Source organism: Pseudorca crassidens, chromosome 9 (assembly GCF_039906515.1).
Source record: "Pseudorca crassidens isolate mPseCra1 chromosome 9, mPseCra1.hap1, whole genome shotgun sequence".
In the NCBI taxonomy this organism is placed as follows: Eukaryota; Metazoa; Chordata; class Mammalia; order Artiodactyla; family Delphinidae; genus Pseudorca; species Pseudorca crassidens.
Genome location: NC_090304.1, coordinates 97,395,496 through 97,415,061, shown reverse-complemented (window position 1 = coordinate 97,415,061; position 19,566 = coordinate 97,395,496). Strand labels below are relative to the sequence as shown.

At 35.0% G+C, this 19,566-nt stretch overlaps 1 protein-coding gene across 5 annotated transcripts in view; it reads right to left on the bottom strand.

The window, feature by feature from the left end:
- The window catches only part of ARHGEF12 (Rho guanine nucleotide exchange factor 12), a 143,845-nt gene that overhangs the window by 33,942 nt on the left and 90,337 nt on the right, over positions 1–19,566 (bottom strand). For 4 of the 5 annotated variants that reach the window (XM_067751340.1, XM_067751341.1, XM_067751344.1 and 1 more), the window contains 10 exons: positions 19,279–19,457; positions 17,502–17,579; positions 17,186–17,305; positions 15,519–15,659; positions 10,629–10,703; positions 8,242–8,334; positions 6,564–6,674; positions 6,179–6,277; positions 824–866; positions 429–534 (listed from right to left, as the gene is read on the bottom strand). In XM_067751340.1, coding sequence (XP_067607441.1) covers positions 429–534; positions 824–866; positions 6,179–6,277; positions 6,564–6,674; positions 8,242–8,334; positions 10,629–10,703; positions 15,519–15,659; positions 17,186–17,305; positions 17,502–17,579; positions 19,279–19,457 — 1,045 coding nt within the window. The remainder of the gene's footprint in view (positions 1–428; positions 535–823; positions 867–6,178; positions 6,278–6,563; positions 6,675–8,241; positions 8,335–10,628; positions 10,704–15,518; positions 15,660–17,185; positions 17,306–17,501; positions 17,580–19,278; positions 19,458–19,566) is intronic. The other variant, XM_067751343.1, reaches the window with a different exon arrangement.

Here is a 19,566-nt window from a genome sequence, read left to right as displayed (position 1 = left end):
AAAGGGAATAGGAGAAATTTCCTGAGGTAGCCTAGAGAAAAACTACCTCCCTCTGGAGATGTTTCATCAGAGTTTCCACAGCTGTGAATTTCTAGCAACAGGCAAAATGTCACAGTTTTCTATTTGGGGGCCCATGTCACCTAGGACACTGGAGGAAGAAAATTCTAGAGGCCATCACTCAACAGAACGCATATCCTGAAGGACACACTTAGCACAGAGTACTAATGCTAAGCACAATTGCTGACAGCGTAAGGAATGGGGACTATGCACTCTCAGTACCACGCCAACCTTCTGACTGCAGATGTGCATTAGGCTTTAGTAACAGTGCTAAAGACGATATGCTGAGCCAAGGACTTAATGTATAACCTTTTCCTGCTTAAAAAGAAAATTAATTCAGAACAACCATATCAGCTTACCACCAAGCTTACCGAAAATCTTCCAAGTGCCTTTGAACTTCTGGGTGGACTCTTTCTTGCATAGTTTGGATATAGTGGCGATGGAGATCCTCAGGAATAAGCTCGGGTCTTCTTTTTTCTGCATAAATAGAAGAAGTCACCAGATCTAAGGCATGTTTTTTGCATTATAACTGGCACGATTTGGTGCAAACTTAACTTGAAGTAAGACAAAGAGAAGTTCAATGCATTTTATGTATTTCATCTCAGAATTCATCTTTCATTTACCCTTAAATGTATTATAGGCTTTTTTTCTGCTGTGAGTCATATCACCTACTAGTCACCACGTAACAGATAGAAACCTTAGGGAGGAGCTGAACTACGTATCTATAGAGATGTAATTCTCCAGCATATTGGTGCTCCAGACTTACCTAGATCTACTGATATTTCATCAGGAACAGAAACTTTCAGGTGCTAAAACAAAAATGCAAACAAAAAGTGAAATAGTACTAAGAGTTTTTCAGGATGCATATAAGGACTTATGCAAAATAAAGAGATACAACTTGAATATCTATTTTTACAAGAATATTCATGTATAAGCTCATTTTTTGGGTTTCACCCATCTAAATTTCATAGCTCTGGAATGTTGTATTGTTAAACTTGAAAATAAGCCTTTTTCCCAAGGATCATATTATAATGGAAACATCTACACTTGTTTTACTAGATGACTGAACGCTTCTGTGCCTTACTTATTCCTGTTGGCTTTAGTTTTCTAAAATGAATCAATATTGGCTTGGGCTTTCTAGAATCACTGGTTAAGATAATCAGTTATACATCATTTGAATCAATACAGGTAAAACCTCAACTACGTGTATATCATATGAAAAATTTACTCATATATAATGATGATTTTTATTTACTTTTTTGATATACTCACACTACAGACCATGATATTCCCAACCATTTTGCTGTGTAAAGCTAAAGAACCCTCACAGCAATAGTCACACTCCCAATGAGAAAGTGTTGCATATCAATGTGGAGGCTCTGGAGTCTTAAATCTCTAGGTCTTTCATGTGTAGCTCTTACTCGTGAACTAAGACGACTGTGTCATAATTTACTTCTTCTTAGCTAGGATTTGTTCACATAATAACTGCAGTTTTTGGTCCCATTACCAGATAATTATCTCCTGTTAATTTGGGAAATGTCTTGGAAAGAAATTGTTTTGCATTTGGAGAAAATATATTAACTTCTTCATGGTTACTTTGTATTATACACCTACTTAAGTCATATCGTTTCAGAATTTAAACAATTAACATGAGACCTGAAGTTTTACATTTGAAAATAAGTCACTGCTAAAAATTATGAGATCTCTAATATTTATTTGAAGAACAGTGAAATGGATTTCAAAGCTTTCTCTTTAACTGAAGTTGCCATAAAGTAGCTCAAATCAACTTTCCTAAAAGTATTTCTAGCACAAATGCAGAAAAGTATATATATGTTCATTTCTGTATGTGGGTATTTATATGAAATAAATATGACCTGTGGCATAAAAGCATAATTAGCAAATTAATCTATCAGGGTTCTTACACTTTCATTTTGATAAACTTATATAGATCACGAGCAGCAAAATATAAAGTTCTGACTTAGCATGGAGCAAGCACTCTTAAGAAATGTGAAATACAAATATACTGTCATTTCTTCATGAAAGAAAGTTATCTTAATAAATATATTGTGTAATATTTTAAACAATGGCAGTGTAATCAGAACCCTACCTAATCCATTCAGTAACTATCTGAGTGACCACTCTGCCAGGATCTATTCAGTGCTGGTGAAATAGCAGTGAACAAACAGAACAAAAATATCTGCCCTGATGGAGCTTACATTTGGGGTAGAAGAGTAGGAATATAGACAAAAAATAAATTAAAAAAGAAAACATAAATTCTATAGACAAAAATAACACAGGAAAGGTGACAGAAAGTCGGGGGAGATGAAATTTTAAGTAAATTGGTCAGGGAATTCAGGCTTCACTGAGAAGGTAACTGTATTTAGCCATGTGTAGGTGTACAGGTAACTTTGCAAAAAATACAAAGAAAATGGGGCAAGTGCTGGAGGAAGAAGTGGAGCCAAAATGTTTCTATGTGAGTTTGTTTTAAGATAAGAGAACTAACCATGTCTGCATGCTAATATGAATGATTCAATAGAAAACAAAAAAACTGATGATGCAGGAGAGAAGAACTGCTAGAATAACTAATCTTTAAGTAGGTATAAGAAAATACACTCAGGATAAACAGGGGAAGAGGTGGCCTTAGATAAAAGCAGAACAATCCCTATATAGCATCAGGAGAGAGGGCAGAGCATATGGTATGATAGAGGTAGGATGATATATCTGGTAGAAGTTATCTTCTGTGTAATTTAAATTTCTCAAAGAAACAGCAAGGTCATCAGTTGAGAAAAGAACAGGAGAGGAAGTGATGGAGAGTTTAAGAGAGAAAAGGTGTGAAACAACAGTCATCTAAGAGAAATGCAAATATGAAAGAACTAGGGACATGCAGCATGATTCTTCAAGAGGTATTAAGGGCTAACTGTTATTTACCCTATAGCAAGGCTAATAATAAAACATACTAGAGCAGAAGCAAGAAGAACTACAATCCTGCAGCCTGTGGAATGAAAACCACATTCACAGAAAGAGACAAAATGAAAAGGCAGAGGACTATGTACCAGATGAGGGAACAAGATAAAATCCCAGAAGAACAATTAAATTAAGTGGAGATAGGGAACCGACCAGAAAAAGAATTCAGAATAATGATAGTGAAGATGATCCAGGACCTCGGAAAAAGAATGGAGGCAAAGATCAAGAAGATGCAAGAAATGTTTAACAAAGACCTAGAAGAATTAAAGAACAAACACCTAGAAGAATTAAAGAACAAACAAACAGAGATGAACAATACAATAACTGAAATGAAACATACACTAGAAGGAATCAGTAGCAGAATAACTGAGGCAGAAGAACGGATAAGTGACCTGGAAGACAGAATGGTGGAATTCACTGCTGTGGAACAGAATAAAGAAAAAAGAATGAAAAGAAGTGAAGACAGCCTAAGAGGCCTCTGGGACAACAATAAATGCACCAACATTCACATTATAGGGATCCCAGAAGGAGAAGAGAGAGAGAAAGGACCCAAGAAAATATTTGAAGAGATTATAGTCGAAAACTTCCCTAACATGGGAAAGGAAATAGCCACCCAAGTCCAGGAAGTGCAGAGAGTCCCAGGCAGGATAAACCCTAGGAGAAACATGCTGAGACACATGGTAATCAAACTGACAAAAATTAAAGACAAAGAAAAATTCTTAAAAGCAACAAAGGAAAAACAGCAAATAACATACAGGGGAACGGGAGCTCCCATAAGGTTAACAGCTGATTTCTCAGCAGAAACTCTACAAGCCAGAAGGGAGTGGCACGATATATTGAAAGTGATGAAAGGGAAGAAGCTACAAGCAAGATTACTCTACCCTGCAAGGATCTCATTCAGATTTGACAGAGAAATCAAAAGCTTTACAAAAAAAAAAAAAAGCTTTACATTTACAGACAAGCAAAAGCTAAGAGAATTCAGCACCATCAAACCAGCTCTACAAAAAAATGCTAAAGGAACTTCTCTAAGTGCAAAACACAAGAGAAGAGAAGGACCTACAAAAACAAAACCAAAACAATTAAGAAAATGGTAATAGGAACATACATGTCGATAATTACCTTAAATGTGAATGAATTAAATGCTCCAACCAAAAAACACAGGCTCACTGAACGGATACAAAAATAAGACCCATATATATGCTGTCTACAAGAGACCCACTTCAGACCTAGGGACACATACGGACTGAAAGTGAGGGGATGGAAAAAGATTTTCCATGCAAATGGAAATCAAAAGAAAGCTGGAGTAGCAATACTCATATCAGATAAAATACACTTTACAATAAAGAGTGTTATAAGAGACAAGGAAGGACACTACATAATGATCAAGGGATCAATCCAAGAAGAAGATCTAACAATTATAAATATATATGCACCCAACATAGGAGCACCTCAATACTTAAGGCAAATGCTAGCAGCTATAAAAGAGGAAATCGACAATAACACAATAATAGTGGGGGACTTTAACAGCTCACTTACACCAACGGACAGACCATCCAGACAGAAAATTAATAAGGAAGCACAAGCTTTAAATGACACAATAGACTAGATAGATTTAATTGATATTTACAGGACATTCCAGCTGAAAACAGCAGATTACACTTTCTTCTCAAGTGCACATGGAACATTCTCCAGGACAGATTACATCTTGGATCACAAATCAAGCCTCGGTAAATTTAAGAAAATTGAAATCATATCTAGCATCTTTTCTGACCAGAACGCTATGAGATTAGAAATAAATTACAGGGAAAAAAACGTAAAAGACACAAACACATGGAGGCTAAACAATACATTACTAAATAACCAAGAGAGCACTGAAGAAATCAAAGGGGAAATCAAAATATACCTAGAGACAAATGACAATGAAAACACGACGATCCAAAACCTATGAGATGCAGCAAAAGCAGTTCTAAGAGGGAAGTTTATAGCAATGCAATCCTACCTCAAGAAACAAGAAAAATTTCAAATAAACAATCTAACCTTACACCTAAAGGAACTAGAGAAAGAAGAACAAACAAAGTTAGTAGAAGGAAATAAATCATAAAGATCAGAGCAGAAATAAATGAAATAGAAACAAAGAAAACAATAGCAAAGATCAATAAGACTAAAAGCTAGTTCTTTCAGAAGGTAAACAAAATTGATAAACCTTTAGCCAGACTCATCAAGAAAAAGAGGGAGTGGACTCAAATCAATAAAATTAGAAATGAAAAAAGGAGAAGTTATAACAGACACTGCAGAAATACAAAGCATCATAGAGACTACTACAGGCAACTCTATGCCAATAAAAGGGACAACCTGGAAGAAGCGGACAAATTCTTAGAAAGGTATAACCTTCCAAGACTGAACCAGAAAGAAACAGAAAATATGAACAGACCAATCACAAGTAATGAAATTAAAACTGTGATTAAATATCTCCCAACAAACAAAAGCCCAGGACCAGGTAGCTTCACAGGCGAATTCTATCAAACATTTAGAGAAGAGCTAACACCCATCCTTCTCTAACTCTTCCAAATAATTGCAGAGGAAGGAACACTCCCAAACTCATTCTACGAGGCCACCATCACCCTGATACCAAAACCAGACAGGTACTACAAAAAAAGAAAATTACAGAAAAAACAAAAACATATTAGTTTAAAACCTTACTAAGATTTCTATTGGTAAAATAAAACACTACTATTATCTATTATCATTTATACTAGTAAGATCTTTTCCACCATTTTTCAGTTACCCTTGTGCCTCCAAACTTCAAAGAGGCCAACCAGAGTTCAATTATACAAATATTGCCCTTTCAATCCTAATATATATGTATATATATGTATATCATTTATGTTCTCTTTTTCACTCCCTCATCCTAAATATGCACATGTATAAACCCCAATATACATATATATCCCTTGAAACTTACCGTGAGAATTCATATGCCTACAACTAACTTAGAAATGATACAAAAATTATAGTCAAGAATAATCAGTAATTGAGATATAATATAGATGTCAGAAAGCACAATGAAGTCCAAAAACATGGGAGGGAAGACTAGAAGTAGGAGGCCAATACTTCAATGTACTAAAGCAAAGATTATAATATTAACTTGGTAACTTACTGCAGATCGATCCAGGAAGAACTGATGAAACTCAAGGAAGACACGACGAGTCTCCTTGGAATTGGTCTGTTTATACAGGTCTGAATAGAGATAACAGAGCTGTAGTAGAGAAAGAAATGGGGGAGAAATCATGAAAAATGTAATCTGCTGGATCCTCGTCAACTAGGAATGCCTTGAACAAGTAGGTCACCATAAACAATGTAGTTATTACCATATAACCAAGTCTTATAAAAAAATAAATTAGTAACATTTTAATCATCTTTCGTATCTAATATGTTTAGAAACCTGAAAGAAGTCCATCCACTCATCTTGCTGAAGTGAAAAGTTTTATGGTATATGAATCAATGTAAGAACTCTGAATTGGTGAAATCATAAAATATATTACCAATGTTGCAGGGTCAAACTGTGAAACTACATGGTGTAAGAAAACAGCCAAGTGAGCAGGGCGAGATTTTAGCAGTTCAATGCTCTGGAAACAGCTGCACTGCCCATTGATCTAGAAAAAGAGGTAATTATACATCAATAATGCCAATATATAAATGCAAAATGTAATGTCAGCTCAATTAAACGTAACTGTCCAAATTTCACTTTAACCTACCCTAAAAAAATTCAAGATTTAAAAAAATTTCACTAGAATTTATTAGCAATACAGGCTATGGACTCTCCTCCTCTGAAAATAATCTCTTGGGAATAGGATGGAGGGAAGGCCATCCTGGGAGAATAAAAGTCCAGAAGATGATTATCAAAGAGCTCACATGTCTACAAATCAGTATGCAAAAAAACAGGCTAATAACACTTCTAAAAATGCAATGGAAGGCTTTTTGCCTAATAACAAAATAGCTGTCTTCCTTTCGAGCTAATCGTAGAAATGGTGGTAGGAAAGGGAGCTGTATGATTTTAAATAAGACAACTCCTAGAATACTTGTATATTCCCAAACTACACTGAACACAGAAAACAGCAATAGTTAAACTTAAGGTAACCTAGAATCATATAAGTTAATCTAAACAAATAATACCAATTCTACACAATCTCTTTCAGAAAATACAAGAGGAGTAACACTTCTCAACTCATTCTAAGAGTTCAGCATTACCCAAGTATCAAAACCAAAGACATTATTAAAAAAAAAAAAACTACAGACTAATATCCTCCATAAACACAGATGCAAAAATCCTCAGCAAAATAAGAGTTAATTGAATCCAACATTATTATGAAAAGGAAAATATATTATGGCCAACTGTGGTTTATCCCAGGAATACAAAGCTGTTTCAAAATGCTCATAATATCAATTAATGTAATTTACCATATTGAAACTAAATTTTAAAAAACAACATATGATCATCTCAGTCATTCAACAAAAGTCAACATCCATTCATGATAAAAACTCTTATCAAACTAGGAATAGAAGGAAACTTTCTCAATTAAAAAAAACAGTATCTACAAAAAACCTATAGCTAACATCATACTTAATAATAAACGACTGAATGCTTTCTTCCTAAGATCAGGAATAAGACAAGGATGTCCTGTCTCACCACACCGATTCAACCTCATACTGGAAATCCTAACTAGTACAATAAAGGTAAGAGCAAGAAATAAAAGATAAACAGATTGGAAACAAGGAAATAAAAATTGTCTCTGTTCGTGGTTGTCTATGTAGAAAATCCTAAAAAGTTACTTTAAAAAGCTCTTAGAAGTAGTGAGTTTACTAACAAGATCATGGGATACAAGGACAAGAATAAAGCCAATCATATTCCTATATACCATCAATAAACAACTGGAATTTGAAATTTTTAAAAAAATTTATAATAACATACCCCTCTCCCAAGATGAGATACTTAGGTATAAATCAATGACTTATCAGCTTCAAAAGCGAAGCCATTTCTATTGGTCAAAGCTAAAATAAGCAATTAACCTGGGTAATTAGCCAATTAATTAATCTTAGTTCTAAGATTTTAGCTTCAAATCCTTGTAAATATAATTTCAGTCTCCAGAAAGTGTTCATTTTTGCAAGAAATCAAACATCTCAGAAAATTAATAATTTGTTTTTTAGAAAAAAAGTCATCACCTGTTCATGTTCAGTACCAAAGTCATCATCCTCTGCTCCAATAATATGAGGTGCTATACGGGTAGAGGGACTCCCAATAAGTGACTGAGTGTCCTGGTGACATTCAGAGAAAAGGAACAGAAAAATTATCCAGTGGTCAATTTCAGAGACAGGATAAAGCCAAACCATCACAAAGACATGGTTCACTAAACTGACTGGATTTCTTTTTATTTATTTTCTTTAGGTACTTTATTTTCAGAGTGTTTCTCAAATTTTCCAGTGTTGACTGTTTCTTGGGGGCGGGGGGCGGGGGAGAACATTTCCCCTGGAAATAATAAACACCCTTTGCTTACTACACCCTTGGTTATCTGATTCTAATCCCTCTCTGTATACTTCATTTATTATTTCATACATATCTAGACCTTGTTATAGAAAGAAATAAAGCTGGCTTACATAAATAGTTAACAATTTTTAAAAGTTAGTTTAAAAGTGAATGAAGACAAGACAAAGGAAAAATGAGAATAGAAGTAAGTTCAGCAGAGAGGTTAATACAAAAATTTCTATTAAGGTCATATAATTGAAAGCTGTCACTGAACCTTATTTTTTCATTTAAAGTTCATTTTCATAAGCACACAATGCAGGGTTTTCAATCCCGGTACTGTTGACATTTTGGGCCAGATAATTCTTTGTTGTGGAGGCTGTCATATGCATTGTAAAATGTGGAGCAGCATCCTTGGCTTCTCCCCACCCACTAGATGCCAGGAGCAGCCTCCCAGTCATGACAATCAAAAATGTTTCCAGACATTGCCAAATGTCCCCCAAAGGACAAAATCACTCCTAGTTGAAAATCACTGTCATAATGCAATAAAATGTTCAAGTAATCACACAAACACTGCTATAGAAACAATGACAACAAGACTGTAAAAATAAATTGTAGGTCGGTAGATCTCACTCCGGTGCAATAGCTCATCTATGTGTCAATTCACTTGCAAATTTGGATTTCACATGAAAAAGGCAGCGGTGGAACATTACTGTATAGTGCAAAAAATAAGGGATATTTGAATACTACCAACACTGAAATCAGAGACCATACAGTATTAAGAGAAATAGAAAATTTGGAACAAATATGAAAAAAATGAGTTTGGCTTAAATATGACAGCAGTTGAATGCTGTACGATCTGGATTTGAGCAAAGAGAGTGAGGCTCTCTTTGATAGTGATTTGGAAGTTATCTGCACAGTGGTTACAGTTGAAACTATATACATGGACCAACAAGTTATAAATTAAGTGAATAATACATAGCTGTAGCTTTTCTTCCTTAAGTGTGTTGCAACTCTATGTATTTGCATTTCCTGAACTTGATTCCGCCTTTTTTACTCTTGTTTTTTAAACCATAAGCCTTTAATATTTTTTTAAAAAAATCAGGTAAAACAACAGAAATTTGTCTAGAGTATCAGTGAGACAACTTTTTATTTTGTCTTTGTTTATTTTGATGTGATACTTCTGATTTTTCAACAGTCCTTATGTTGCTAATAATAGATGAATCACAATATGCTGTTAAATCTTTTACTATAAAACTTTATACAAGTCCTAATTAAAAAATAAACTCAGAATGCTAAAAGTATTCAATTAAGAAGATGCAAGATCTAGCAATTCCATGCTGAGTATACACCCAAAAGAACTGAACGGAAGAACTTGAACAGATATTTATTTGTACATCCATGTTCAGAGTAACATGATTCACAACAGCCAAAAGGTGGAAACAACCCAAGTGTTCACTGATGAATGAATGGATAAACAAAATGTGGTATAAACACAAAATGGATAATTATTCAGCCTTAAAAAGGAAGGAAATTCTGATACATGCTAAATCACTGATGAACACTGAAGACATTATGCTTAGTGAAATAAGCTGGTCACAGAAGGACACATATTGTATGATTCTACTTATATGTGGCTCCTAGTCAAATTCAAAGAGACAGAAAGTAGAATGATGGCTGCCAGGAGCTGAACGGAGAGGATAATGGGGAGTTAGTGTTTTAGTGGACACCAAGTTTCAGTAGGGAAAGATGAAAAAGTTCTAGAGAGTTGAAAAAGTTCTAGAGTTCTAGAGATAGATGGCTGCACAATGATGTGCATGTAACAATGCCGATGAACTTAAAAAAGGTTAAAATAGTATATTTTATGATATGTGCACTTTATTATAAAAAAAATTTAACCACCTAATATTACTAACTATAGAGTAGCTCTCCATTTACCAAATCTTTATTAAGTTCCTTTAATAAGTTTAAGCTTTTGCTCCAAAAAAAAATATATATACACACACACACACAAATATAATATATCTCTGTCACTTAAGTATAAGGAAAGCTAAAGAAAACATTATCATTTCATGGAGTTCATACTCACAGTGTCCTGAATTACTTCACTTTTCTCTGGGTTTTCCTCTAGATAAATCCTCTCTTTCAGGCCACTCTTGGGACTCTAATGAGAAAAAAAAAAAAAGACATTCATTGCATTTCGATAGGCTCACCAAAGGAGATAAAGAAAAATTGTGTGAAAGAATAATGTTCTGAATTTCATATTTGTGTTTGAAACTACTGAATATCTTTCATATAATACTTGGCTCTGCTACTTTTTACGTGACTTTGGCAAGTCACTTATTCTCTTAGCTTTTTAGTTTTATGTTGATAAAACAATATAGAGTAGTTTTATTTCATCTTTAGGCCTGAGGGTTAATTTCTATCAAATAACTCTAACCAGATATATTATATATCACAAATTCATTATGTCAGGGCTTCCCTGGTGGCACAGTGGTTAAGAATCTGTCTGTCAATGCAGGGGACACAGGTTTGAGCCCTGGTCTGGGAAGATCCCACATGCCATAGAGCAACTAAGCCCGTGCGCCACAACTACTGAGCCTGCGAGCCACAACTACTGAAGACCACATGCCTAGAGCCCGTGCTCCGCAACAAGAGAAGCCACTGCAATGAGAAGCCCGCGCACCACAACGAAGAGGAGCCCACACTTGCTACAACTAGAGAAAACCCGTGCGCAGCAACGAAGACCCAACACAGCCAAAAAAAAAAAAAAAAAAAATTCTTTATGTCAAAATCAAACTGTATCTTTATCCATTTCCTCTAAACCTTTCTGCCCCAAACTATTCTTTCTAACCAAGTTAAAAGCATTTTGGCCTATTTATAGGAATGAAAATAAGCTTCTATTTTTCTGTTACTACCTCATGTAAACTGATCTACGGATTTTTATAAACTTTACATGGTATGTTTGGGATGACCTAATGTAAAATACAAACTATATGATACACAGAACTTCAATTTTGGGGGGACGAAGAACACCCCAAGCAATGGGAGCCATTCTTCAGAGCAGCTGAAAATGAGATACAAGAGATTTTTGTGTGAATGCCTATATGGAAGATATATGCTACCTATACATATGCCTAGATACCACAAGATAGAGAAAACAGTAGTTTCAAATATAAGCCCCACCTGGGAGAAATGGATGACTCTGGGTCAAGAGATATAAAAGATAAAGTGAGAATAATTTTGTCACACCAAAATGAAAGAAAGCTATGTTACTGGGGAGTCATGTCAAAAGAACATAGAAGACAAATTGAGGGGACTACCACCAGCCCAAAAAAAGGGACAATTTAATAAGTATCAAAAAGAATAATGACTGCAATGGACTGAAATGCAAAAGGCAAATATGTTAAAAATCTATAAATTCAAAATATTACACAGGTACACACATGTGCACACATGTGGGCACACATCCCACATTAGTGACCTTTGGAGTATGTTAGGGCATCAACTCTTCTGAAAACACACACATAAAGGAAAATAATCAAATGTTTATATATAAGCTATATTTTAGGGCAACTTAAAACTAGTAAGGGAAAATTCTTCTTTATAAAATAATTCCATCTAATAAATACAGAATGAATGACAATATTATATTATCATTTTGAAACCTCTAATTAAATAACGGATGCAGGCAGTTTGCTATCAATGGCAGGTAAAAACATTAGATAAAAGCTTAATGGAGAAATTTATAATGAAGGAATCATGCTGACATCATCTGAACACCTTATACAGACTTAACAATCACAAAAAGACAACCAGACATTCTCCTCCTGATGTGATATGACAGGATATACACAGTACCACCCATGAATTGTTCTTGCCAACTCTCAAACGTTAATCTGTTCAAGACTCTAGATCTTACTACCAATTTTCAGCAAATATATACTCAAGGAACATGCTCAACAACACCATGAAAATACAATTAGAATGTGGGTGGTTTTACTGGACATGTGACCCAGTTTAACAACAACAACAACAAAATAGCAAAAAAAAAATAAGAGGAGGGAACTATTATAACTTAACAGACTTATCAACCAAAGGCTGAAGACGTTGACTGGATCCTGATTCAAATAAACCCACTGAAAACAGATCATTATAAGACTATTGGGGTAGTCAAATTGCATATTAAGAAAATATTAATTAAGATTTGATAATGGTATTATGGCTATCATTTCTTTGTCTTTTCTCTTAAAGATGCATATTAATGAAATACTGTCTTAGACTTACCTAAAAATAATCCAGCATTTGGAGGGTATGAGGAATGAAGGAAGACAGACAAAAACAAGTTTGAGCACTTGTTGATGACTGCTGAGCTGGATGATTAGGTACATGAGGGGAATCATTATCTTAGTCTAGTTTTGAATAGGTTTGAAATTTTTGAAAATAATTTTTAAAAAGTCAGGTGCAAAATGAAAACCAGAGAGGCAGATGTTCTAAGTTTGAGATGATGATTTGTGATCAGGTTGCTTCTCTTGTGAGAACCAGAAATGTGGCTATTCTTTAAAGCCTTCTCTGAGGTGATCCAAAGCAGGGAATTTTACAATGATAATGATATCACAAACACCATAAAGAGATTATTTTATAAAAAAGGAGCAGAAAATTGAAAAAAAAATTAAAAGCATTGATCAGTTCCTACAATCTTAACACAGTACAACTGAAACAAACATGGAAATCTATAAGCTAAAAGCAGCACATCTCTAGCTTCAAAAAGACACCTGTACGAATTACACGAGTTTGTTAGGCGTTCAGCGAATATCCTAGTCTGCACCATATCATCTCTCACCTGGATTTCCACAACATCCACTTATTTGGCCTCAATTTCCTCAAGATTACAATGAAAGTTAAAAAGAATATCTGTAAAGCATTAGGTACAACCGCTGTCACAAAGTAGGTATTCAATAAATGGGGACAATTTATCAGCCATTTAACACACATTTGTTAAGTTCCTCTTAAGCCAAGCAGTCTTCTTTTCTTGCTGATCTCCTGTCTCTTTACTCCAATTCATTTTCCACACTGACATGTTTCTGACTGTGCCTCTTTCCTGCATGCATAAAGCCCAAACTCTTTACTCATTCATTCTGTTGTTCAAATACCAATTAAACACCAATCATGTGTCAAACAGTTTTAATTCGCTGGAATGCCTGTTCCTACACTTGCCAATTCACTCTGTATTTCATAAAGTTATATTTCTAAGCCACAGATTTTATTGTTAACATTTCTCTAAATACAAGATAAAATTCAAAATTTTCATTTGTATCACTTGTTCTGAATTCCTACAATCTGCCAGTCTTTGTAGACATAAAGTCAAATATGATGGGTGCTTGGCTCTCAAGAAACTTTCCATCTAATGGTAGAGACAAGCCATGAAAACAGAGAGGAGAGCCAGCACTAAATCAAAAAGGAAAAATGTGAGGATTCCCAAAAGCAGTACTGCTGAACAAGTTATAACTTGGACTCAAGGCTTTGCTTCGAAGATCAATTCCAGCCATTTCATCTATAACCCTAGTACACCTGTAAAATTCTCACTGTTCTCCCCAAATGTTATGCATTTGCATACCTTGGAGCCTCTGAGTACTGGTATTTTGAAACTAGGTAGAGGCAGATCACTTACTAGCTGGGTAAGTTTGGCAAGTTAGTTAACTCACTTTGGCCTCAGTTATTTCTTTTATTAAGCTGTGATAACAATACTACTACTTCATAAGGCTGTTCTGAGAATTAACTAAGATAAAAAATGTATAACACATATTACAGTTTATGGTATATATGCCCAATAAACGTAAACTACTATAATTGTTTTCTTGAGTCAAAATTGAAATCTTTCATTAAGACAGCCTATCCAATCATAAGATTCCTATCAACATCTTTCAAAAAAAAAAAATCCTCGAATTTTCCTTGCATGAGGAACTGAGTCACTGAGCGTTAAGCCTCAAAAGATACCCTAAATGATGGCTTAGAACAGTGGTTTTCATTTTTTTTTTTTTACAACCTCCAATAAGAGAAATTTCACACTGCTAACCAGCATGTGCCCACATGCATACACACACACACTGATACATGTGTACATATACACACATGTGTATATATGTGTGTGTACAACAGAAGTCAAAAAAAGTAACACTTAGCTCTTCTACATGAAAAGTACCCATACTTCCTATCCTATTATTTTTTTTAAATGTTGGCCCCAACCCACTAAATTGATTTTATGACCCACATTGGGGGAAAAAAAAAAACTGATTTAGATTAGTTTCCTCATCACTTTTAAAGAGGGTGATCTATTTTTAATTCGTTATTCCTATTATTGCACACTACTTACAAAGTATTGCTGAGTAGGTAACACTGAACTTAGCTTTTAAGTATTCATATAACTACGGTGCTACATCATATGCAGCTTAAAATACTTTCTGATCATCTTCTTAACAAAAATCCACGTCCATCTGGTAATGTCTGGGTTAATCAAGAAAGCATTACTAAACATGGGCTATTAACTAAAGTCTACCTAAGAGGACTAAGGCTTTTCCTCTTTGTAATGGCAAAGTGCCCCATGATTCAAGACTGAGTCACTCTGACCACAAATGGAATATTAACATGCTCTTAAAGATATCAACAGTTGGCCTCTCGGTTCAGTAAGAAAGCACTGGCATTATTAACTTCTCTACCCACAAATAAGACGCCTGCTGGGAAATTCCATCTCCTCAAAAGAAACATTTGGCAATGGTGTCCAAGGGAAAAAGTGAAGTCTGGAATTAAAAGCTCATATACAACGGTATCCAGAATTTCTGTTCATCAAATTGCTATATTAAAGATGGTGACAATAAAAAGTAAGTAATAAGAAAACACCTGTAGCTCACAAAACTTACAATCAAATCGAGAAAGAGGCTGTAGAGAAAAATACAAGAAGATAAAGGGGTAGAACACTTACATCTGCACTTTCACTACTGGGCCGAGAAGCATCTCCACTGCCATAGTCAATTCTGCCTAGTCCATCACCAGGATCTGCTTCTATTTCACTGACTGCTAGCCCATCGCCTAATGGCTTGGAGGATGTAACTGCAGCTCCATCCTAAAACAGATCAAGCACACACACACACACACACACACACACACACATTAAAAACAAACAAACAACAAAAAACTCTTTCATTATGGACTGTATAAAGAAACAGAGTTGCACTGCAACCTCAATGGAGACTGTTTAAATTCACCCAGTTTGATGTAATCAAGAATGCTAAAAGCTCTAAAAGTCAAAAGCGTAAATGACTACTAATTCTGGGGTTCTCAAATGGCATGACCTTAAAGACAGGGAAAGTGGTATTTCAGTAAAGAGAATAAAATCTCAAACTTCAAATAAAGCAAAAAGATAAAACAGTTTAACATATAATTTATATTCCCTGCCCTTTAGTAAAGATTATGACACTGTAACTTGTGGTTAACTGCCTTCCAACACTTTAGAATTTCAATAAATTGCCAATTCTGGGACACAATGCTATACCATAAATTATTATAAGCTTTTAAATCAGGAACAACAGTTTTACTATTCAAACAGAGTAAGATTGTTGTCTTTGCTCAGTAATAACCACAACATAAACTGTCGATATTACTGAGGCGGAATACTCAAAACTTCATATAGCTAATGGGATTAAAAGTAACAACAACAACAAAAATGTGTAATGAGAAGTACACTGAACCAGGAAGTCGGGAGGCCTTACAGATGTGTGACCTTGTTTGAGTAACTTAACCAATTTAGGCCCTAGTTTTCTCAACCATTGCATGATTTTTTTTTAACTTTAAAATGAGCAGATTAGGATAGATGATTTCAAAGAATCCTTTTAGTTCTGTGAACCTACAGACCTAACTCATGAAGAATAACAAGTAAGCAGCTTTTACTCATTTCTCCATATCCCCAATCTAAATATTATAGAACATAAATCTGGTTGATGTATGAACGCTAAGCTATTTTTCTAGTGAGACTACCATCTTCAAAACATATCTATATAGCAAGTCTATTGAAATCTATTTTAAAATTAGAATAAAAATAGTTATTAATATGAATGTGCTTTGAATTCATCAGACTGGGTTTAAATACCAGTTCCATCACGTTTGAGCTACATGACCTCAGACAAGTCATTTAATTTCTCTGAGTTTCTCTAAGTGTTTATGTAAAATGGGGGGAAACAACAGTAACATCTAATCTCAAAGGGTGTTGTGCAGATTAAATAAGAAAAATCGTACGTCCCTACTTAAAAAGATAACTGCCGTTCTGTTTTACAATGGCAGAATACATCTCAAAAATGTAAATATATGTATCTAAATATATTTTTGTAATCTGTGATATCAAAGCAAAAACACTCAATTCTTTCTAAAATTACTGTGGAACAAAGAAGCATGGTATCATGAGCAAGCAAACAATGAGAAGCCCACATTTCTTTTAGTTAATCATTATTTCTGTAACATCCAACACAGGACCTCTTGTTGGCCTATGCTAGAAAAAATAACTTTAAAAAAAGGCAACTGCAACACTCTCTGACACATTCCCAGAAGAAAATTCTCCTGCAAAAGGTTGGGTAGCACTTTTAATAGCGATGCTACCTGAGCAGAGCCTGTGGCTTTGGATAACTGCTCTTGCAGTTGAGGAATGTGTTTCTTGGCCTCTTGGATCTCTTTTAGCAATCTTTGGGCAGGTGTTCGGCTGTAATCTTCCTGCAATAACTGAAAAGTTATAAAAATATTTCAAGAATTAATTACTTATGTCAAGAAAATCTTTAAAAGTCTATTCTTAATCAATAAAATAGCTGATGGCGTTGATTACAATAGTGCTTAATTATGATTATAATAAATACCAACTCAACTATGCCCACTCACATTTTTACTAGCCTATAAAACAGCCCCATTTCTAACTTAGTACCTGTAGCCGTTCCTGTTCTTTCTGTAACATTTTTCTCAGAATTTCTACTTTCTGGTTATGAACCACATTGTTTTCCTCCTAGAAAAAGACAAAAAAACAAACAAAAAGACAAGAACCAATACAAGGAAAGTGAAACTAAGTATCGAAAATGAGTCGTACAATGTTACATCTCAGCTCCAATTTTCAATACCTATCAGGATTTTCTTATTTCTGGTGGTTATGAAGACAAACTTTTAAACGTGACACTTAAAGATAAAAGGTTACAGGGAAATGTCAACTCTTCTATTTCACTTTTGCTAAACTACGTTCAAAAAACATTAAATATTGATATTAGTTGAAAAAATGAAGTTGCCTTAAGTATAAGACTAATATCTTGGGCTTCCCTGGTGGCACAGTGGTTGAGAATCTGCCTGCTAATGCAGGGGACACGGGTTCGAGCCCTGGTCCACGAAGATCCCATATGCCATGGAGCAACTAAGCCCGTGTGCCACAACTGCTGAGCCTGTGCTCTACAGCCCGTGAGCCACGACTACTGAGCCCACGTGCCACAACTACTGAAGCCTGCACGCCTAGAGCCCGTGCTCTGAATGAGAAGCCACCGCAATGAGAAGCCTGCGCACCGCAACGAAGAGTAGCCCCTGCTCACCGCAACTAGAGAAAGCCCAAGCACAGCAACAAAGACCCAACGGAGACAAAAATAAATAAATAAATAAATAAATATTTTTAAAAAAAGAAAGAAAAAAAGAATAATATCTTACACTTTCCCTCCTTTGGATTTTTACTATCAACCCCCGTGCATGGTTCAAATTCCCAGTATTTCCTACCTGAAGTATTAAGACAGATCCCTAATTCATCTCCTGTCATTTCTCCTTGTTTTACAACCCTATAATATTTTATCAAATAAGTCTTCCTAAAATCCTGTTATAATCACATCACTCTCTTCCTCAAAGAATTTGTAATATATTCTTACTGCCCATTCAGTTACTTGTAAATTAGCCTCGTAGTTGTGACTTTTCAAAATAAATAGTCTTACTTTTTTCTACTTTTTCCTCATCTCCTACTTCATAAATCTTTAACAGGCAACCAGCCAAACAAGAGTCCTGGCTATTTCCCCAAAATACTTGATGCTTTCTTGGCTCTTTACGTCTGTTAATCCTGCTTCCTCTACCTGGGTTGCCTTCCTCCCCACTGCCACCATTAGAATGTTAACTGTTTTTCAAGGCTCAATTTAAATAATAGCTTTCCATAAAGTCACTCCTTATCACAACTGGATGTGCTTTCTCCCTCCTTTGAAATCTCATAGAACTTAATATTTTCCTTCTCATAATGTCTACAGCTGCCTCTGTAGTAAAATTACTTGTATACTCTTGATTCAATCTCAAACAACAAAGGTTTATTAAGTACTTAGTACTATATGCCAAGCAATATTTCAGGCTCTGGGGACACAACAATAAATAAAATAAACAAAAAGACCCTGTCCTCTTAGAGTATATATTCTAAGATAACAAAGGACCTGGAACATAGGATATCTTAATTATATTTTTGTGAGTGGCACCCTGTTTTGTATATGGCAGGTGTTAAATATTTGTTGAATTATATCTGCTATCTCAATACCCTGTAATCATTCCAAATTATTAGGTAATTATTTTTATCAGCAAGTTATTTTCTAGAATCTTAAACTTAAATTTGTTTATCAACTCAACACTTTGAAACTCAACATGAAGCAAAAGCATTATTATACAACTGAGCATTTACAAAGACGTTTTCCCACTCTTACCCCCATGAGCACAGGACTAGTAATTCTCTCCATATTCCCAGATGCTCCAGGTGAATGAGGGGATGTCATGATGGGAGACATATGTCCAACGACTGATGGCTCTACTTCAGAATCAGCAAGTGGAAACTGGGGCGACCCAGGTGGGCGTCCCTGAACAGTGAGAGCTACATAGGAACCCGCTTGGGGTGGGCAGATGGAAGAAAGGGGAGGGAAGGGAAAATAACACTGTCAAAAAATTTTTACTACTCAATCTTTGATAGTTCTAAAAGATCCAGTTATATGAGAAAG